This window comes from Lactuca virosa, chromosome 5, assembly GCF_052849685.1.
Source record: "Lactuca virosa cultivar CGN04683 chromosome 5, Lactuca_virosa_CGN04683_v6, whole genome shotgun sequence".
In the NCBI taxonomy this organism is placed as follows: Eukaryota; Viridiplantae; Streptophyta; class Magnoliopsida; order Asterales; family Asteraceae; genus Lactuca; species Lactuca virosa.
In genome coordinates, this window is record NC_136430.1 from 374,888,700 (window position 1) to 374,912,086 (window position 23,387).

General features: G+C 31.8%; 2 protein-coding genes and 1 long non-coding RNA gene across 3 annotated transcripts; 1 reads left to right on the plus strand and 2 right to left on the minus strand.

Annotated features, from left to right (window-relative positions):
• Positions 1 to 5,156: 5,156 nt before the first annotated feature.
• Positions 5,157 to 7,455, plus strand: LOC145117371 (PHD finger protein ALFIN-LIKE 4-like). The gene is made up of 5 exons (XM_079053668.1): positions 5,157 to 5,436; positions 5,593 to 5,625; positions 6,396 to 6,624; positions 6,822 to 6,957; positions 7,027 to 7,455. Exons 1-5 carry the CDS (start codon positions 5,331 to 5,333, stop codon positions 7,291 to 7,293), a joined length of 771 nt encoding a protein of 256 aa, XP_078909794.1. The 5' UTR covers positions 5,157 to 5,330; the 3' UTR covers positions 7,294 to 7,455.
• A 2,887-nt stretch (positions 7,456 to 10,342) lies between these two features.
• Positions 10,343 to 14,741, minus strand: LOC145113664 (uncharacterized). The gene is made up of 4 exons (XM_079049727.1): positions 13,247 to 14,741; positions 11,979 to 12,449; positions 11,471 to 11,757; positions 10,343 to 11,374 (listed from the first exon to the last, which is right to left on the minus strand). The coding sequence occupies exons 1-4, from the start codon at positions 14,739 to 14,741 to the stop codon at positions 10,343 to 10,345; spliced, it is 3,285 nt and encodes a 1,094-aa protein (XP_078905853.1).
• A 6,621-nt stretch (positions 14,742 to 21,362) lies between these two features.
• On the minus strand, positions 21,363 to 22,055 carry LOC145116772 (uncharacterized). The gene is made up of 2 exons (XR_013712295.1): positions 21,711 to 22,055; positions 21,363 to 21,535 (listed from the first exon to the last, which is right to left on the minus strand). It is a non-coding gene; the product is annotated as an uncharacterized LOC145116772 (long non-coding RNA).
• Between the last annotated feature and the right edge of the window lie 1,332 nt (positions 22,056 to 23,387).

A 23,387-nucleotide genomic window follows, 5' to 3' on the forward strand; every position in this document is an offset into this window, starting at 1 on the left:
TGTATCCTACCAGTGATCTTTTTCCAAAAAAGAAGAACATGTTAAAATGGAGGAGGGTGTTCAGTCTTCGTATGCTCTTTAAATTACTTTAACTTGAACTTTCGTAGCCATAGTAGAGATTTACTTTCAGTGGCTTCTTCCATGATGTCCACTTAAATTTAAAGCTTACACCACGCGTGGGCCGTGCTTAGCACGGCTTGTTCGCATTACTAGTATATATATAGACACATGTTTGTTTTATAAAAGAGAAATTAAATATCCTTCTACTTTTTGTTCCTACATATCCTCCTACCCAATGAAATGGTGACATGTGTAATATTTAATGCTTATTTAATGAGATTTAATGATATTTTAGGATACTCATATGACACATGTCATCATTTAAATGGATAGGAGGATTGGTAGGGTTAAAAGGTAGGAGGATATTTAATTTCTCTTTATAAAAAGTTGAAAAAACGGCAATTTATGTTCAAGGGGAACTTGTAAGGCTTGTTTGTTGAAATATATGGAAAAGGAGGTTATGTTTAACGTGCCAGAACTAAATTAAATTAAATTGATTTATTTTTCGAGCTTTTTTTTAAATTGATATGTTTGACGATTTAAAAAATAGTTTTTAAGGTAGCATTTTAAAAAACTATTTACACTATCTTTTCAGAAGTTTATTTTATTATTATTATTATTATTATTATTTTTACAATCTTTCAAATATATCCTTAATTAATTATAGAAAACATATTCTTCTAAATGTCATTTTATATATTTTAGCAAACTTATCGGCTAGTTTACCAAACACTATTTTTTATCAATTAGTTTTTCAGCTAGCTTTTCACATAACAACTAGTTTTTCAATTAATATGCCAAACATACAAATGGTTTAGGGTTTAGGGTTAAAATAGTACTTTAACCCTAAATGCAGATTTTATGTGTATATAGAAAACAAAAGATAATTAAAATGCATTCTTATTAATCATTTTTTAGCTTTAAATTATTATCAAAGTGCTTCTAAAATATAGCAAATGCTATCAAAATACAAAATATATTTCAAAATCTATATATATATATATATATATATATATATATATATATATATATATATATATATATATATATATTGGGTGAGACTTACATGTGACATACTTGAAAAAAGTAAGTTTTAATAACATATAAAATTAAGAACTTTTAAAAAAATTAAACGAAAAATCTTATAAAAAGAAAACTATAAAAAGTTAAGGAAAATTCGTTAAAAAAAGTTGAACCAAAAATCTTAATAAAAGCTAAAAATTGGCCCAAAATGTAAAGAAAAAAATTATGGGACAAAATTCATAACAAGCATTAAAAATTTGGGGCTAAAACTTCAAAAAAAAATATAAGGTCCATAAAGAAAAATTAAGGGACCAAATTCATAAATACTATTAAAAATCTAGGTCAAAACTGTAAAAAAAATTAAAATAAAAGGCCATAAAGTAAAAATGAAGGACCAATTTTTTTATAAATATTTAAAGGATATTTCAAAATTGAAAAAAGAAAAATAAGATGTGAGGTGTATTATTCGTCAGGTTGTGTTTTAGTATAATATGTTTTATGAAATAAATATAATATGTTTTATAAAATATTTTTGTCAAAGAGGTGGTCATATAACCTTTAAACGAATTGGCTTACATGAAATTAAATCTATCTTTTATAATTTCTGTTGATTTAAGTTAATAAATATTTTGCCTAAAAATGTATAAACATTTTAAAAGACCCTCATTTGAGAAGGTAATATACATTAATGGGAGTTTGAAATTCCTTTTTGAACTCTAAAAGTATTTTTGGATAAAAGTATTTATTGATTTTATAATGGTAGCAAAAAAATGTTTTTATTAAAAAAAGGTATATGAATTAGTTTTTTACGGTGACAAAAACGAATAAGTAAATAAGTTAAAAAATATATGGCTTAATTAAAATCTCACTTTGAAACTATTGTAGTTAAAAAACTATTTTTTCTTTAAAGTCAAGTTTTATATGTTTTTAAAAATCTTATTTTTGAAACTAATGGAAAAAACATTTTGAAAAATGCTTTTGAGCTGCAAAATAGATTTTAATTTTTCAAAATTTATGAATAAATCGGTAAAAATGTCAAATATTAAAATGTATAATTTTTTGGCATAGTAGACAAGGTCGAATAAAAATAAATAGAATATATAAACTATAAGGAAACAAATTAAACTAAGTATGAATTAAAATGTTTTATAATTTTTTTTTCATACCAAATTACTACTATTATTATTCTTGATTGATAAATATATTTTTATCCATTTTTATAAAAATAGTTACTATTGTAAATATATTTTGAGATTTTTTTTTACCTCATTTAACTATTTTATCTTTAGACTTCATTTGTCAGAGTAGCTAAAAAGCTAAAATTAGATGACTAGCCAATTGAAATATATATAATTATATAAAATATTAATTATTTTATATTCAACAAAAAGTATAATTGAAATAATTTAAAACAATAGCTCAATAAATTTGTTGAAATATTAACTTGACAAATAAAAAAAATTATAGTTGATTTTTGATTTACTAAACATAACAACCTAATGTTACTAAAAAAATGTGTTAGCTATAACTTTCTAAATATATCATTATTTAAAATTTCTTTTACGTGTTTATATATATTCTAGGCAAGAAAAAGCATAGCCAAATATCTAAATCAAAATTTCCACCTATACACAAATGTAAAGAACATAACTACATAAAGGAAATTCCTTAGAAAAGTCATACTATTTTGAAAAAATTAACAATTAAGTCTCAAAATTATTTTTTAATAGAAAAGTCCAAGAAACTTGTAAATTTTTTCACTTTAGCCAATTTTGATATGTTCAGCACGTAATGAAACCAAATCGTTATTTTTTCCAAAATAATGATAATTTTCTACAGATTTCTTCAAAATTTGTATATAATATATAACTGTATTTATATATATATTTGAAGCATTTTTATATATTTTTTTAAAAGTTTTTTAAGTTTTTTTTATGTATTTTAAATGTATAAGCATATTTGTACGCATTTATATGATTTTTTTAGTATTTTTACGTACTTTAATGTATGTTGGTATATTTTTCATGTATTTATGTATTTATAAGTTTTATATATACTGTTTTTACACATTTTAAAAATATAAATGTACGCTTTACGTATTTATATATATTTTGGTAATTTTTTTTACGTATTTATATTTTATTTCAAATTTTATTATAAGCTAACTATTAGACTTTGTAAATGAAGAAAAAAACATTAGAGCACTTCAAAACAAACATTTTTCAAAGACAATCATTAACAATCAATGTTATTTTTGCAGGTAAATTCTTCCAATTTTCCCATAAATTCAGTTTGTAGATGAACAGAGTTTACGCATATCTTTATCGTTAATAACGATGTTCGTAAACTTGATTGCTATTGATCGTATTTGAAAAGTATTTATTTTGAAGTACTCTAGTGTTTTTTTAAATAGTTAGTTTACAATGAATCTTGAACTAAAAACATACATATATACGTAAAAAAAATACCAAAATATATAAAAATACTTAAAACTATACATATAAATACGTAAAAAATTTTAAAAATATATAAACACATGATAAATATACCAAAATACAAAAAAAATACTTAAAAATTTATATAAATACATAAAATATACGTTGATACATTTAAAATAGATAAAAAAAATTTAAAAACCTTTTAAAAAAATACGTAAAGATACATAAAAATACATAAATACGTAATAAAATACAAAAAATACATAAAAGTACGTAAAAATACTTAAAAATTCATATAAGTATTTAAAAAGTACGTTTATATATTAAAAATATACAAAAAATATAAAAAAAGCTATATAAAAAAAATTCAAATCTTTAAAAATACCTAAATACGTGAAAAAATATATAAAAATACTAAAAAATACATATAAATACATATACGTTTATATATTATATATAATTTTTGAGGAAATCTGTAGAAAAGTCCAATTATTTTGGAAAAATTAACGATTTAGTCTCATGACTTGCTGAACAAGTCAAAAGAAACTAAAGTCAAGAATTTTGAGGATTTTTTGGACTAGTTTATTCAAAACTATTTTTTTTGAGAATTAATTGTTAAATTTCCAAAAATAATGGGACATTTATGGAGATTTTCCTTACATAAATGATCTTTACTTTTTTCTAGATTATTGATTTTTGCCCATAACCTTTTTAGTCACATCAATGATCCTCATAGTGGTGACGTAGGTGTTGCCGGTGGCACATTTTTCCTTTTACGTAGTGACACAAATGTAGAAAAAACGAAAATTTCGAAATTTTTTACACTGTATCCGAAAAAATAAGGGGTTGTCGGTGCCACTATGGGCACCATAGTGGAACCGTCCCTAACCATCGCCCACCACCGTCACCACCTCCACACCCACCTCCACCTCCATTGCCACTGCCACCGCCGTCACCACTACCACCACAACACCACCCCTCCATGAAAACACTACCTCTACCCTCGCCCCACACCCCCACCTCTCCTACCTCCGCCACCACCACCACCACCACCACTTCCGTCACCTCCACCACCACCAACACCACTACCATGCCGCCATTACTAACACCAACACTACTGGGTTTTTTTATGAAGACTTAAAAAAAGCAAACAATTTTTTTAACGAAGACTAATGACATGAAAAAAGACTTTTGGTGCAGATTTTATTTCGTAGATATGGAAAAAGATGAAAACATTTTATATTTTAAAAACAAATATCACCTAAGTCTTATTGGGGTTTGGGTTAGGTAATACATTTATATAATAAATATTAATTTAAATATAAAATAATTAATAAATAGCAATAAAATTGAAGAGTAAAATAGTAATTTCAACTTAATTTTTGTAGCAAATTATAAACAGGATTAACAATGAAAGATTCTGAAACAATAGGGACCATTTTGTAATTTTTTCAATGTAAAATTTGAAAACCAAAAGGACCATTTTTGTAATTTTGTTGATGTAAAATTTGAAAGACAGTTTCCACGTCCTCCTATTTGAACCAATAAATAAATACCACGTTATCGATCCTCAAGGGAAAGGGGAAGCCTTGTTTATATTTTCCCCCCCTTGAAAATAAACCTCTCCAAAATCCAAATCCTCTCTCTCTCTCTCTCTCTTCTCTCTCTCGATCTCTTTTGTTTTTTGTATTAATTGCTGCTCAAAATCCCTTTTGAAAAGCTGCAATTCATTCTAGTTTTTTTTGTCAGTTGACGCAAAGTCGCATCAGGTGATAGTACCACATCAAATCTTCTCGGAGAACGACGACAATGGACGGTGGAGGCCGTGGTGGTGTGTACAATCCAAGGACTGTTGAAGAAGTTTACAGAGATTACCAAGGTCGTCGTAATGGCTTGATAAAAGCCCTAACCACGGGTACGCCGGTTTTTTTCTTATAGTTATTCGATATTTAACTCTTATTAAGCCGGCGTGTTAGAGTTTTCATAAATTTAGGGTTTCTCTTTAACTTCATTTCTTCAAGTTTCGTTGTACGATGTTTTCGAATTGTAACGATTTTCATTTATTGTGCAGATGTTGAGCGATTTTATCGGCAGTGCGATCCAGGTTTGTATTAGGGTTTCTGTTTTGCGCTGTTTCTCTCCCTTTCTATTCGTGTAGGGTATAAATATAATTTTGTAGAAAATACCTTTCTAAATTAGAGAATTCAATGCGTATTTTGGTATTTCAAATCATGATTGGTAAAGATCGGTGATTATATTTTTGTTTGTTTCTTACTTTTTGTATATCTGTGTGGACTACCGGAGTACAAAATCAAAAGCTGCATTTATGTTCAGTTTTGCATGTATTATCAAATGGTTTGGTTTGATTTTGGCCATGGATTTTGTGCTTTGGTAAAGAATCTTTCTATGTTATAAGTTAGGAGAGATTTGGGTGGGGGAATATCATCCATCAAAATGTTGGTAGTGACAATCAAATCATGATTTCTGGGATTTTGCATAGTATTTGTAAAAAAGAAATGCTGTGAATGTGATGCTATTTTGTTTTCTTGTACACAACATGCTTCTTTCCTTTGAAGTGTTTTCACTTTACTATACTGTTTTGTAAAGGTGTTTGTACAATTATGCTATGTGCCTTTGATATAATTGACCCCTGAACACCTGAATTATGATTTTATCTCTGGTTTGAATATTTAATTTTTATAAATCAACATCTTTCACAAAGGGCACTTTCTTACATCACACTTGGCAATAAACTTGTGCTTGTTGGTTTTCTTTGTGTCAGTTTAATACGACAAGTTATATACATGGATTCTTTATTTCTCTATCAGTCTTTTTAAGTTGTATTTTGATAATTTATATTCTTTTATATTTCAGAAAAGGAAAACCTTTGTCTATATGGATTCCCCAGTGAACAATGGGAGGTTAACCTACCAGCAGAAGAGGTCCCTCCTGAGCTCCCTGAACCTGCATTAGGTATCAATTTTGCACGTGATGGAATGCCAGAAAATGATTGGTTGTCTCTTGTTGCTGTCCATAGTGACGCATGGCTTCTTTCTGTCGCGTATTATTTTGGTGCTAGATTTGGTTTTGACAAGTCAGACAGGTATTCCATTTTGCTTATTCACTAGCTGATGTGGGACACTGACATATAAATCAGAAAACGAAACTGATGGGACATATGAGACTTTGTCTACACTGTCAGTGTCCCACATCAGCTAGACACATTCCCTTATGTACCATTAGTTTCTATAAAAAAATATATTCTTTTTGGTGTTAAAAAAGATTCAAATTTTAATGCAGGAAACGTCTGTTCAATATGATAAACGATCTCCCAACAGTGTTTGAGGTGGTGGCTGTATACGCCAAGAAACAGACAACTGAAAAGTCCTCAATTTCCAATCACAGTAGCAATAAATCCAAGTCAAACACAAAAGGGGTAAGTAAAACAAAATCCTAAACAATATCATTCTTAAATTTATTAATCTTTTTTGAACTATATATACAGAGAGGATCTGAATCCCAGATGAAATACGCAAAAATGCAAGGAAAAGACGATGAAGATGAAATGGAAGATGAAGATGAAGATGAACATGGAGATACTTTATGTGGAGCATGTGGAGAAAACTATGCTTCTGATGAGTTTTGGATCTGTTGTGATATATGTGAGAGGTGGTTTCATGGGAAGTGTGTTAAGATCACTCCTGCAAGAGCTGAACACATTAAGCAGTACAAATGTCCTTCCTGTAGCAGCAACAAAAGAGCTCGCCCATAACCAAGTACAAGTGTTTTCTTTATTGTTAAGTTGTTTGGGATTTCTCTAGTTTCTTGCTATGTTTAGCTTGTTATTGATATGTGAATTTCAGATTTACTTATTAGACTTGTTGATGCGTAAATGTAGAGTTTTCACTTCTGTAGGAGTTAACAAGTTATTATCTTTTTTGTTTGTTTTTTTGCCTAACTGATAAGATTCGTGCAAAAACATACCCAAAGGAATGACGAAAGAAAGGTAATGGAATGAATTATTGTTGTTAGCTATTTCTTAATATTTACTAATAAAATAACATTTTTTTTTGTAACTTATACTTATTTAGTAGATCATAGTAATTGTAATATGGAATTAGTTATTTCTTAACTTTTATAGAATATGGTATATTAAAAAACTTGCTACAGTTATAAGTGAAAATCTTTAAATGTACATTAAAAGTGTTGGATGTTGTATTTGATATTGGATTTGTTTTGAAGCTTTTGTAAGATTCTTGTAACGATATATTTTGTATGGATTGTTTTTAAATTTTTTTACCTTTCTCCATAAAATTGAAAGGCTTAAACTTTTAATCAATGAAATTAAAGAAGCATGAAATGAAGATATAACAACTTGAAGCCATTGGCATCGTTTCATACCTTACGCCTCGTTCCCGAGTTTAACAAAAGAAAATAAGAGAAGAGAAAAGAAAGTTATGAAAAAAAAGAAGCAAAAGGAAAGGAAAACAAAATTTTCTTTTGTGTTTCCGAGTTGGAGAGAAGCGGAAGGAAAATGAATCATTTTGTTCTTTCTTTCCAAATCCTCCCAAATCGGAATGAAAGTTAAGAGGGAAAGTGATCCTCTCATTTCCCTCAACTTCCTTCCACTTCCCTCCTTTAATGAAACTCGGGAACACCAATTTCTTTTATTTTCTTCTCATTTCCACTCATTTTCTTTCCTTTCTTTCGTTAAGTTGAACTCGGAAACGGGGTGTTAGGCTCGAAGTTTCAAGTACAACATCAACAATTGTAACATGTCAGTTTCACTTTCACCCTTTTGACTCCAACAAGATTAGGAAAAGTAAGGTGATTCAGACATTTATAATTTTGTAAAATGCTTTTAACATCTCTCAGAATTTCATGTTTGACCTATTTTATAGGTCTATCTACATGTATAAGATTATCCATATAAATAACTAGGTTTAAACATGTGAAAACCACAGTTGAGAAAGACAAAATACACCATTCATAATTTGAAATCGTAAAGACTAATCAAATATTTGCAAAAAAATTATTAATTTACAATGATAGAAGTTTTGTGAGTAAATTTATAATTTTGTTTTAAAATAAATATATACACCATTATGAATATCCAATTTACGTCTTCTAAGTTTAGATATTTGATAAAATCATAAATTTTAATGATGCAATATACATTAGAGTATACTAAAAAAACACAATAGTTAATGAAAATGCATTGATATATGACAAATTGAACATGAGGATAATGTAACATACATAAATACAACAAAATAAATTATAAGATGAATTCAATGAGAGATCAACATTCTTTTGATTTTCATTAAGAAAAGATATTAGAGAAGTAATAAAATATGGGTCAATGGAATGCCATTTTTCAAGAGAGCCATGACATTTTAACGGTCTAAGTCCGACAATCACATTTCCAGAAAGTATGTTACTATTTTTTCATGTCCTATCAATCAAGGGCAAGACAAATTAAATTTCAATAAGATTTCCAAATCATCTAAATTCTGAATATTAAGGAAATTCCAAATGCTTCCGATAATATTCAACAAACCAAACGATGCTTAGTAAAACTATAAATTTACCACCTTTGATCTAAATGTAATGATATAAATAATATATGATATTATTAAATATTTTAAGAAAATTAAAGTGGACATTGGACAAAAACCAAACATGGTCCTGAACTAGTGCGATCTAAATTCTAAGCAAAGCATGAATGAAACCCATGGTTATCGATAATATTAAAACTGGAAGTCTTTAAACAACCGCTCAAATTGGGGATTTATAAGCCGAAGCCTTTTTATTCGGGGAAAGTAAAAACAACAATTAGCTTTAAAAAGCCAATTAGTATACAAACTGTTAACATCATTCATGAATACTAAAGTCGCGTAAAGCAGGAACATGCTTCACAAGCCATTTATGCGTTGGAGCCCCTTCATATTGAGTCCAAAGGAAGCCGAAGAAGATTAAAGTAGCCACCACTAGCCACCCGACCAAAGCCATCGTGACTATTTTTTGTACAAAAAGCCATGACCTTTCTTAACTGTGAAGGCGTGATGGATTCTAACGCCAGCGCATAACTGTATGTTGTTGCCGTAACTGCTACAAACATGGTGGCTATTGTAAGGATCGTGAAAATCCTTCTTTGTAATGATACGCTACAAAGAAGCAGAAAAATGGCGCTCATAGAAGAAGTAAAGGAAATGGTGTTAGCCAGATAGAAATTCTTATACCCCTGTGTTAAGAAGCTCACAATCACAAATTTCCCAACATCTTCATTTCTTATATCATTTAAGGATAAAGAAACAGAAGGTTTGCAAGAACTTACAAAAAAACCTCACTACAAAAGCCCTAAACTACTCTCAGAACACTCAAACCCTAAACTAACAATACAATCAGAAGATGTAAGAACTAAGAACTACTCACCTGAAACAAATGATCAACAAGAAAAGAACAACAGATATACTGAAACACTAACGATCTAACAATGAGAGACTCTAAACATAGAGAAACCCTAATCGCAGAGAAAAGCTTCAAGTTGAGAGAAACCAGATGAGAGAATGATCGAGAATTGTGATCAGATACACTCTCTCTCTTCTTTTATATGCCAACCACGTAAAATGGATTCAACCTGGATTCAACCCGAAGTCTTCTTGACCCATTTAAGATCCGCGTGCATTTCCTGTAAAATCACTTAAACCCAGAAGAATAACACTTGTACATATCACACCCTCTAGATTATAAATAAATACGAGATTGTAATATTTAACCTTGTTATTTTCAACATCCCCCTCAATCGAAATATTTATTTTTCATTTTTTAAAAACATCAACAAGACCCATTTTGTTAGATAGAAAATCATGTTGCTTTATAGTTAAAGATTTAATAAGAATATCTGCAGTTTGTTCAGAGGAACAAATTTTAACCAATTTTATCACTCCATTAGAAATTTTTTCCCTAACAAAGTGGAGATCAATTTCAAAATGTTTTGTCCTCTCATGAAACACAAGATTTAAAGCCAACTTAATAGTTGACTCATTATCACAAAAAACTGAAACTGTAATTAATTCCTTAATTTCTAACTCAAACAAAATTTTTAAGACCCAAATTATTTCACATGTAACAGAACCAAGAGCCCTATATTCAGCTTCAGTAGAAGATCTAGAAACAGTAGATTGTTTCTTACTCTTCCAGGATATCAAACAATTGTTAAAATAGACCAAATATCCAGACACTGACTTTCTTGTAGTCAAGCACTTAGCCCAGTCAGCATCTACAAACCCTTTCAGTTCAAAACTATCAGATTTTGTTATAGCTACTCCCTTTCCTGGACTATTCTTTAGATATCTTAAAAGTCTAAAAGCAACTTTTAGATGAGACCTGTTAGGTCTATGCATGAATTGACTAAGCACTTGAACAACATAGGAAATATCGGGTCTAGTAACAGTTAAGTATATCAATTTTCCTATAAGTTTTTGAAACTCAGTTTTATTGTCTAATAAAGCATTTTCTTTATCTTTTCCACCAGAATCTATTATAAAATTTGTTTCCAAAGGAGTACTTACAGGTTTACACCCAAGCATACCATATTCATGTAATAACTCTAAACAATATTTTCTTTGATTTAAGCATAAACCATTATTAAACCTTACTACTTCAATTCCCAAAAAATACTTCAAAATTCCAAGATCTTTAATTAAAAACTGAGTTTTCATGAAATTTTTAACTTTCTGTAATTCAAGTTCATAATTTCCAGTCAAAATAATGTCATCTACATATACAAGTAACACAGTCAACGAACCTTCAAACTTTCTCACAAATAAGGAATAGTCACTTATACTTTGCTGAAAACCAAACAAAAATAAGGAAGAACAAAGTTTTTCATTCCACTTTCTAGGGGCTTGTTTTAACCCATATAATGATTTAGTAAGTTTACAAACCCTAGAATCACCAGTAGAATAGTATCCAGGAAGAAGAGACATATAAACATCCTCAGTTAAATCACCATATAAAAAAGCATTATTAATATCAAGTTGATATAAATGCCAAGAATTATGAACAGACAAAGAAATAACAATACGAACAGTCACAATTTTTGCAACTGGAGAAAAAGTTTCTTCAAAGTCTATTCCTTCTCTTTGGTTATACCCTTTAGCTACCAAGCGAGCTTTATACCTTTCTACTTCACCACTAGATTTGTATTTAATTTTGAAAACCCACTTACAACCTATTGTTTTCTATTTTTAGGCAAATTAGTAATTTCCCAAGTATTATTTCGATGAAGAGCTTCCATCTCTTCATTCATTGCTTTAACCCAGTTTGGATCAGTTAAAGCTTCCTTATAATCTTTTGGTTCAACAGTTTTATTTAAATTTGAAATAAAACATTTTGTGTTATTATCTAATAAGGAATAATTGATAGATCTTTCAATGCCATATTTATATTTACCTTCAACAATATAATCAGCAAACTTTACAGGCATATGTGACTCACGTCTAGACCTAGAAGAACCTACAGACTGCTCAACAGAAGGGATTACGGGTAACTGACTACTTTCCTCAGATATATCAGAAGAAGAAGGAACAAAATCAGCAGAAGGAGGCACAACTGCCTCGCCACTACGGTTGACAGTATCATTAGAATTAATATCATCCAGGTGAGTGGCTGCATCAGCACCATCCAACTGTGACTCTATTCTCAACTCATCAGGATTAATAGAATAATTTAAGTATTCATTAGTATCAAAATCATCATAGGAAAATGGATCACTAGGGCCAAAATTATGTAAAGTTTTGTCAACATTTGTTGACTTTAATTTGTAAGGAAACACAGACTCATAAAACTTCACATCCCTGGACATAAAAGAAGTGTTAGTATCCAGACTAAGAAGTTTATAAGCCTTTTTATTAGATGAATATCCTAATAATATACATTTTTCAGCACGCTCAGAAAACTTATCATTAATATTTTGTTTGACAGCAAAGCAAAGGCAACCAAAAATTCTCAGATGATCAAAATTGGGGGCCTTTTTAAAAACAAGTTCATAGGGAGAAGAGCCATTTAAAACTGAAGTAGCATTCTATTTATCAAAAACACTGAGGTTAAAACAGCATCTGCCCAAAACCTTACAGGAACTCCTAATTGAAACAAAAGAGACCGTGCAACATTAAGAATGTGCCTGTGCTTTCTTTCCACAACCCCATTTTGTTGTGGAGTATAAGCACAGGAAGTCTGATGAATGATACCTCATTCTATACAAAAATATCTCATTTGATTATTAACAAATTCAGTACCATTATCAGAGCGCACAACCTTAATATTAACACTAAATTGATTTAATAAAATATTCACAAAAGACTTAAAACAATCAAAAACTTCACTTTTAGACTTTAAGAGAAAAACCCAAGTAGCCCTAGTAAAATCATCCACAATAGTCAAAAAATACTTAAACCCTTCTACAGAAGCAAGTCTATAGGGACCCTAAACATCTAGATGAATTAATTCACCTAACTGAGTTGAACTATGTTGACTAAGAGAAAAGGACTCTCTAGTCTGTTTAGCTCTATGACACACATCACAAGGGGGAAGAGATTCATTTCCTAATTTCAATCTATCTTTTAAGGAGTTTAAGGCTTGGTCAGCAGGATGACCAAGTCTGCTATGCCAAGTTAACTTTGAAACACAACATTTAGAATGATTTAGACTAACTGAATTACCTGAGGGAACATGATTTAGATAATATAGTCCCCCAGACTCTCTACTATTCTCCACCATATTCTTTGATAGTGAATCCTGAATTTTACAATTATGTTCAGAAAAAGTAACCTCACATCCATTATCCTTACACAATTTATGTACAGACAAAAGATTAACATTAAAATCTGGCACAGCAAAAACATCAAATAAAGTAAGATTAGAGGATAAGTGAATATTCCCAATCTTATTTATTGATGCAGAAGAACCATTAGGATGTTTTACAAGAAGATTATGTTTAGACACATCCACAGTGTCTTGGAGCTGTGACTCTGAGGCAATCATATGTTGATTTGCCCCAGAATCAACAATCCAACTTTGAGAATTATTTGAACTAACAAAGGAATTAAAACAATATGTTGATGTACCTGCCATATTTGCAGCAACAGATACATCCTCACTAGCAGAGTTCTCATTTATGAGACGAAGAAATTTAGAATACTGTTCACTTGTGAGATAGTGACATTCACTACTAGGAACAGAATCAGAGGAAACTACAGAATTGTTGTTTGGAACAATAGAAGAAGAATTCACAGAAAAAGACTTATTTTGATTATTATTATTATCATTCTTTAGTTTAAAATCTTTTGGATAACCAATCAATTTATAACATCTTTCTATGGTGTGACCCTTAAGATTACAATGCTTACACTGTAACCCTTGATTTCTAAACCTATTTTGACCTTGACCTCTTTTTGAATCAGTAACCTTACTATTAAAAACAGACAGTTGAGGTTTTGAAGAAGAAACAAAACTCAGAGAACCATTCTTTTGAAGAGACTCCTCTCTAGAAAGAATTGAAAAAGCTGTTTTAACATTAGGTAAAGGTTCCATTAAGAGAATGTGACTTTTAACTTGATTATACACATCATCAAGACCACTCAAAAATTGCATTAATTTCATCATTTTAGAATGATCATTAAGTTTAGTAGCAGCCTCACATACACATTCAGTTAAACTAGTCAAACCATCAAATTCTTTCCATAAAGAGTCAAGTTTATTATAATAGTCTGAAAGAGAAGAACCATTTTGTTTTAAGGTATTTATCTGCTGATGGATATTAAAAATTACAGAACCATCAGCCTTATTATAAGTTTCAAACAATTCATCCCAAATACTTTTAGCATTATCAGAATAAACATGACTAGCATATATAGTTTCGGATATTGATCCTAGCAACCAATTACACACAACAGCATTTACACGTTCCCATTTAGAACTTTTAGTGTCATCAGTTTTTTCACGAGTTATAGTTCCATCTACAAAACCCAATTTATTCCTGGCCTTAAGGCCCCTAGTCATAGCACTACGCCATACTCGAAAGTTTTCATTACCAGTCAATTTAATTGTTATTATAGAAGTAACTGCATTATCAGACGGATGAATGTACAATGGGTCATCAAAATCAACAGGAACATCTTTGGGAGTACCAGTCCCTTCAGGTGTTTCACCAACCATGATTAGTCACAAAAGACACACAAGAAGCAAGCAACAGAGAATAAAAACAACAAGAAAACTTAAAAGAAAACAGACACCTATGTTGACTTAAAGTCCAGATGTTCACCACTGTTTGTCGGGGCCCAAGACAATCAACACAGAGTCTAAATCATAAAAAACGAATCAAGTACAAAAAAAGCACACAAATATGTCACTGATGTACTCAAGACATCAGGAATCCCACATCTAACTACAAAAAGTTGAGAAGGGAACAAGAAATCGCTCACAGTGGTCCTAAGCAGAATTCGCAAGGCAGAAGACCGCTCACCTCCCCTAGGGTTGTTCTCTGCCAAAGTTATTTCAGACACTTGTCCGTTCCTGACAGAGAACTTGAACCTTTTGCAGGGATTAAGTGAGCAGACCAAACGAAGAGAAGCTTTTCTCCAAGATCGAACCACAGATCCTCAAGAGTCGAACAATATCATCAAGCTGCAAAAGACATAACAGCTTCGCAGTAACTTGTTTCTTAAAAAAAAACGATGTAATCAACAAAGAAACGATCAGAAGACGATCGGACCCACAGACACACGAAAAGAAAAAAAACCAGATAACGATGAGAGCAAGACGAACCTGCACGAAATCGTCTTCAAATCACCAAGATCTTCAACAGATACTACACCGTAGCTCTGATACCATGTTAAGAAGCTCACAATCACAAATTTCCCAACATCTTCATTTCTTATATCATTTAAGGATAAAGAAACAGAAGGTTTGCAAGAACTTACAAAAAAACCTCACTACAAAAGCCCTAAACTACTCTCATAACAAAACACTCAAACCCTAAACTAAAAATACAATCAGAGGATGTAAGAACTAAGAACTACTCACCTGAAACAAATGATCAACAAGAAAAGAACAACAGATATACTGAAACACTAACGATCTAACAATGAGAGACTCTAAACATAGAGAAACCCTAATCGTAGAGAAAAGCTTCAAGTTGAAAGAAACCAGATGAGAGAATGATCGAGAATTGTGATCAGATACACTCTCTCTCTTCTTTTATATGCCAACCACGTAAAATGGATTCAACCTGGATTCAACCCGAAGTCTTCTTGACCCATTTAAGATCCGCGTGCATTTCCTGTAAAATCACTTAAACCCAGAAGAATAACACTTGTACATATCACACCCTCTAGATTATAAATAAATACGAGATTGTAATATTTAACCTTGTTATTTTCAACACCCTGTGGATCAAGATGAGCACCAATGGCTTCTCCTGCTTTGTATATCTGATGCTTGAGGTTGTATCTAGTTTCTTGGTAAATGCCACGAGGTGGGCTGATCACTGCTTGGAAGTTCATAGCTGCAATCACTGATGCAACTATTAAGATCGCATCAGTCCTCTTTGCGGCTTTAGGATCGTCAATTTTTGCAGTCAAGTGATGCCAAACCTCGCATAAGTAACCTCTACGTGTTGGTGGTGACGCCGATGGTGCTGGTGGCGAAAATGGTGATGACGTGGACATTAGCATCGCAGCAGGGTGTATATCTGGTATACAATTTAAAATGATATGATATTAGAAGTTGCATGTTGATAAACAACATGAAGCAAGTTGGCATCATTTTCGTACCCTGTGTTGTAAGTTTCTAAGTAAATGTTGATTTCAACTTTTGTAAATAACTTAAATTAAGATTTCTTTTAGTTCAAAAGCTTAGCCTTTAAGGGTTCAAAGTTAACAAATCATGGGTATGTCTCTTAATCGAGGATTCAAAGTTTGGGACAAGTATGGGATGTGTGTTTAACGGTTCAAGAATAATAAAAAATGAAAACCAACCATGGTTTCAACATGTTTCCAAATTTTATTTCTACTGTTATTATATTGCTTGTAATATTCTTCATAATATTAAAATTATTTTTATTATGATTTATATTATTAACATTATACATTAATATTGTAACTAATAAAATTCTATTTATCTAGTACATTTTTATATTATTATGAGTAAATTACACGAATGGTCCCTATGGTTTAGGGTAATTTGCGTGTTTGGTCCCTAACTTATTTTTTAACTCGGAAAGTCCCTATTGTTTATTTTTGTTAAGCGCTTGGTCCTAGTTTTACCTAAAAAAACTATTTTGCTCTTAATTTTTAATTTATTTAAATAAACACACCCCAATCCCACCCCCTCACATTACCTTACCTATCTCATCATTTTTTTCTATTTAAATAATAGTCTTTTTAGGTGAGACAATGACCAAACGAGTAACAAAAACAAATAGCAGGGACCAAAATCTTAACAAAAACAAACAGTAGAGACTTTTCGAGTTAAAAAAAATAAGTTAGAGATCAAATGCGCAAATTACCCCAAACCATAGAGACCATTCGTGTAGTTTACTCTATTATTATTAAAGCATCCATAAAAATATTGTTCAATTAAGTTTTTTTTTTCTTTTTTTGCAAAATAAATGCCATCAAACAAAAGTCTCAAATTATATTCTAATCTAATAAAGTTTAATTTTCAGAAAACTTATTTGCAGTTAATAAAATGCTATTAAATTTTTAAAAACTCTGATAAATAGAGCTTCTAAATTCACATGAAAATTTAAAAATATTTTAAGATGAAAAAGTTTTGACCATAGTTGTTAAAATTAAGATTTTGATCTTAGGATCTTAAAATCCTAGAAACAAAAAAAGACCCCGATCACACTAGGATCTATATGAAGCAAAATCTATATTAGGATCTTAAACCGATCAAATCTCATGTCTTTAGTCTTTTTATATAGTTGAGCTTCAAATATTCACTTATTCAACTTGAAATCAAGCATTACAAGTCACAAAAAGCCTTATAAAATATCACCACTTCTTCGGTTCATCTTAAATTACATAAAATATCATGATACTCATGTTATTCTCTTTGTGATCATATGCATTTTTTTTGTACATGGTCACAATAATCTTGTTAATTTGTTTTCTTCCTAATTTTTGTAGTTTTTAGCAACAAGAACTATGTTCCATGCTTAATAAATTAAATGAAATTTTATCATCGATATCTTAATCAACGTCAAGTTATAATAGGTACTATACAAACAAGATCAAGCAAGCAAACTTGAAAAGTAGTTCTTTTTGGTAGGATATTTTGATCTCGATTCGATTTCATGATCCCGCTTCGATTTTACGATCATAATCTTGCAAAACGTAAACAATCGTAGATATGACACCGATATTAACAATTTTATTTCGACAATAGTGTAACATCCCAAAATTCATGACCAAAAATTTCATTTTTAATTAAGAAATTATAAAACGGTAATCTGAAAACATCGATAATGTCATCTCATATCATACTCAAAACCCATGTCTCAAACATGTCATATAAAAATAATGTCACAATACATCTCCCATAGATCTCATGTGCGGAAAATCGTGTGTGATGCGCTGCTATCATGCAGACTCCTTTCCCTTCGAAGAAGAAGGACCTGAAACCAAAACTGAAAACCGTAAGCACAAAGCTTAGTGAGTTCCCCCATCATATCACATAAACACATACTACTAGGCATATCTGGGTGCCTGGCCTACCCTGTCAGGCACATTTGGGGTGCCCGACCTACCCATGTCAATCATATCTGGGTGCTCGACCTACCCTGTCAGGCATATCTGGGGTGCCCGACCTACCCATGTCAAGCATATTTGGGTGCTCGACCTATCCTGTCAGGCATATCTGGGGTGCCCGACCTACCCATGTCAACCATATCTGGGTGCTCGACCTACCCTGCGGTTTATCTCAACCGGCTACGGGGACTATTTCACCCCTTACCAATACCACATAATACATAGCATAACATACTGTCAGGCATATCTAGGGTGCCCGACCTACCCTCCGGTTTATCTCAACCGGCTACGGGGTCTAACCTACTCCTCCTACCACTATCACATAATAACATAGCATACTAGCACATAAATCATAACAGATAGTGTCATACCAGACAATTATCACAAACACAATCATCTCTACTATAATTAGCTACTAGTGGGCCAACATTAGTGCCTTCGACCCACTTCTACTGGAAGGTAACTCACCTCAAATGTCGTGAAGTAACAAAACTGTCCTCGGCTCTGGAATCAACTCCTCTCAAACTCCTACACATAAAAATATCCTTTAATTACCCTTTCATACTCATAACCCCTTTAAGGGTCAACTCTGGTCAAAGTCAACGTTCTGGTCAAAGTCAACCTTCTGGGTTGACTCAACTTGCCGAGTTGGTCCATCAACTCGCCGAGTTCCATAAATCATAAACCCTGAAATCGCAACCCAACTCGTCGAGTTCTTTCATGAACTCATCGAGTTCCTTCCTATAATAGAATCGCGACATTTTGCTACAACTCGTCGAGTCTTTCCTTGAACTCGTCGAGTTCTTTAATCTTCAAAACTTGGAAAACCTTAACCAACTCGCTGAGTCGTCTCCTAGACTCACTGAGTTTGCTCATGAATCAGAAAAGGTTGGGGATCACGATCCAACTCACCGAGTTGCATGAACAACTCGTCGAGTTCCCTTAGTCTACACCCATTCAGTCGTTTCCAATCGAGTTCAATGCTTCCAAACCATAAATCTGGTCCCCTAGGACTAAGTTACCACGTAAAGTTGCTAACTTTACGTCCATGCATGGTGTCATGCATGAAGCTAGAAACACCAAAACTAAGCTATATAAGAGATCTAGGGCATGAGGAAGGGCCAAGGCTTGATAAAGCTGACAACTTTAAGCCTCATAAGCTCATGAGTGCTTAGATCTGAAGTCACAACTTCATGATATACTCAAATCCCGAAAATGACTTCAATATGGCCCAAAAGTGACAACATACTACTCTAAATGGAGATCTAAGTAATAGAAAGCCAATGTATCAACTTTATACCTCAAATGAGTCAGAAATGCAGCTCAAACTCTGGATCTTCTAGCTTCCTCTTGAATCCCCAAGCTTCTCCTTCCTTCACAAGCTTCAAAATCATAAAGAATGCACAAAATGGCTCAAAACTCTCCAAAAGTGGATTAGGGTTTCTTGGCTAGGGTTTAGGACGATGGAGGCTGTAAATGAGGCCAACCTTTGGAGGTTAAGGTGATTAAATAGGGTGCAAAACCCTTAAAATTAGTGTTTCATTATGCCAGGCCTACTCGTCGAGTTGAGGCTCTCAACTCGTCGAGTAGACTTCATAACTCGCACCCAAATCTATCTCTACTCGACGAGTTTGGGGCCTCCAACTCGTCGAGTTCTTGTACAAAAATGAATAACTTATAACTTTAAATACATACCAGGAACTGGGTGTTACAAATAGTTTATTTTTTCAAAGCGTATTCGACCGAAAAGTCCCCTAATAACTCATATCATAGCTAGGTGATTATAATAATTAGTTAAACACATATTATAAGTTTAAGGACACAATAAAACTTTAGTATATTCTAATAGTTAAAGATTAGCAAACAAAATATACGATAAGGTAAACCCAATTCATGAAATTGAAACGTAATTCAATATTTCGGTTTTAGAAAACTCAAACCCAAACCATTAGTTATTGTCAGATTTTCGGTTTCGGTTTTTTCGGTTTCCAGGTTCGGCTTTACACACCATTGTAACCAATATATACCATAACGACTCTAGACAAAAAGCCAAATGGCGCGAAACCTTTTTGTGCCAAGAAGTTGCAGGTTTGAGACTCATCAACGATACTAATGCATGACTAATCTATACATACTTCTAATTGTTTTGTATACCCCTCCCCCTATATGAGTGGATGAATGTGTATCCCATGATTTAATAATTTATGTGAGTGATTGAGTACATATAATAGCACCATAATACATGCTTTGCTTGGTTTAATAGTTTTTATTTTTTTATTTTTTTTCAAGAATTAAAACTTGAATTAGTATGCGCTTAAAACTAATAATACTTGATAAAATTAAAGCTAAAACAAAACGAATACCTTTTGCTTGCTCCATGACGCAATAACCCTTGTTTAGTGGTAAAAGGACATATGCTTTAGATATAGTTTTATACAAAGCTATCGCTTACATGTGATGATAAAATACTCTATTCTAAGGGAATAAAGAAAGAGTAAATTAAATGAATGGCCTCTCTAATTTAAGATAATATGCATATTCAGTTTCTAACTTATTTTTTTTAATTCGGATTATCTCTATAATTTGATTTCGAACAATCCCTATAATTTGATTTTGTTGCATCGTTGGTCTCTGGTTGATGTAAAAAGATTATTATACCCTTATTTATATATATATATATATATATATATATATATATATATATATATATATTTTATGTTATTTATTAATCATTTTATTTTATTAAAAAAACCAAAAATCCATATTCCCAGACCCATCCCCTCTTCCCCAGACATTGCTGCCCTCCTATACCAAAGGTTGTAGGTGCCGGACGTCGTCGCCGCCATCAAACACATCCTATTATTCACTTCACTGGCTCTATATTTCCGCACCATCCTTTAACATTCCATTTCTTCTCCATCAAATAATGGCTCGATTTCTGTATCTGATTTCCAATTAGATTTCCACCAACACCAAAGATGATCATCATCTCCGGCTTTCCAATCACCAAACGACAAACACGACAAAACAAAACGCCTTTGTTCTAATATCTCAAAAAATCCAACATCATAACCTAAAAAATCCACATATGAACTCAATTTGAAAACCCAATAACTACTGTATTGATCTTTCTCGATCGTTCTTCATTCTCATCTTTCAAAAATCCCCAAAGAACCCACCATCATATCGACCTATGAACTACAATTGAAAATTCAAATTAAGGGAAATAAGCTCAGATTTAATTATCTGGAGAAACAAAATACAAGCCCTAATAGTAGATTAAAGTAGAAGTAACAATGCCAAAAAAGAAAAATGGCTTTTTAAGGTGGGGTTTCATGGCATGTGGCTGCGTTGCTAATAAAGAAGACTATACCGGAGCGACCATCTGAACAGGGGAAGGGGATGGGCGATTGCAACCGAAGATGACTGGACGTATGTAGTGTTTCTGAACCCGATGAAGCTACAACATCTCTGGCGATGAATTTGATGTCTTCGTAAATTTACAGAAAAAGAGAGAGATCGGGGAAGAAGAAGGGAGGCTGATGTGTGTGAGTTTGCTCTTTACCTGAGTTGAAGCATTGGTACCAGATTCTTTTAAAAAGAGATGTGGATGGCGGTGGTGGTGGAGGAGACCGACTGTAAGAAGGGAGGAGACGCAGTGAAGATGAAGAAAGGGGGATAGCAGCGTGAATGGTATGACCCTATGGGTCGAAATTTGGATTACTGTGTTTTCTTTTTTAAAATAAAATAAAATGATTAATAAATTAAATTAAATCAAAAAAGAAGTTCATAAGGCCGTAATAGTCTTTTTACATCAATTAAGTACCAACCATGCAATAAAATCAAACTATAGAGACAATTCGAGTTAGAAAAATAAGTTAGGGACCAAACACACAAATTACCCTAAACCACAGGGATCGAATAAAAAAGATATTAGACAAAATTATATAAATGGTCCTTGCCTTTATATAAAGTCATAGAAACAATCTTTAACTTACTTTGGACTTACATGGTTGTTGTAGTTTCAAAGTCTTGTGTGTTTATCCCTGGCCAATCTATTGGACTTACAATAGAAAAAAATGACTTTTTTTTCCTTATTTTATAACTTTTTTTTTACTTTATAGTTTATATTAATATTAATTTTAGGGCCTATCATACCCACCATGGTTGTTAAGACGGGATCACGTATAGTATCGTTTTTGGGATTACAAGATGTGACATCCCCAATTTCACGGTCAGAAAAGACCGATTTGTTTATGCTTTGTTTTAAAATCAGAGTAATCTTTTAAAGAAAACAGTTGCGGGGTTTGTTCTCAAACAAAATATGATAAAACTTTATCAAAACATTTCTCAAAGAGAATGTACTTTTCATTAAATAATAAAATCTCGGGGTGTCATATTCCGATACAGACCAAAAGCATAAATAGTATCATTTAACCTTACAACAGTTATTTACAACTGCTGGTCTATAATCCAAAATCTCTCGTCAAGTCAACCAACTTATACTCTTGTGCCATTACCTGTAATGTAAAGAAAACTGAGTGGGTCAGGTTTGGGAGCCTGGTGAGCATATAGGGTTTTCGACCCACAATAATATAATTATTATATTCAATCATCAATCAATCAATCAATCAATCAATCCAAATTACCCATCCCCATTATCTCCTTTATTTCTTAAAGATTTACCCTAAGAATCAACTATCCTTTATTCCTAAGGATTGACCTAAGGAATTGACACAAAGTCCACCACTGCCAAGGTCCTCAAATTACAACCGGTAAACACTTAGTTCAACATACTTAACGAACACCTAGTTCTAACACTCCTAGTGAACACTTAATTCAAAACATCTGGTGAATACTTAGTTCTAAAACACTTAGTGAACACACTCAGTTCAACAACACCAAGTGAACACATCTAGTTCAAAAATACTTAATGAACACATTGAGTTCAAAAATACCAAGTGAACACATAGAGTTCAAAAATACCTAACGAACACATAGAGTTCAAATACACCAAGTGAACACATAGAGTTCAAAAATACCTAATGAA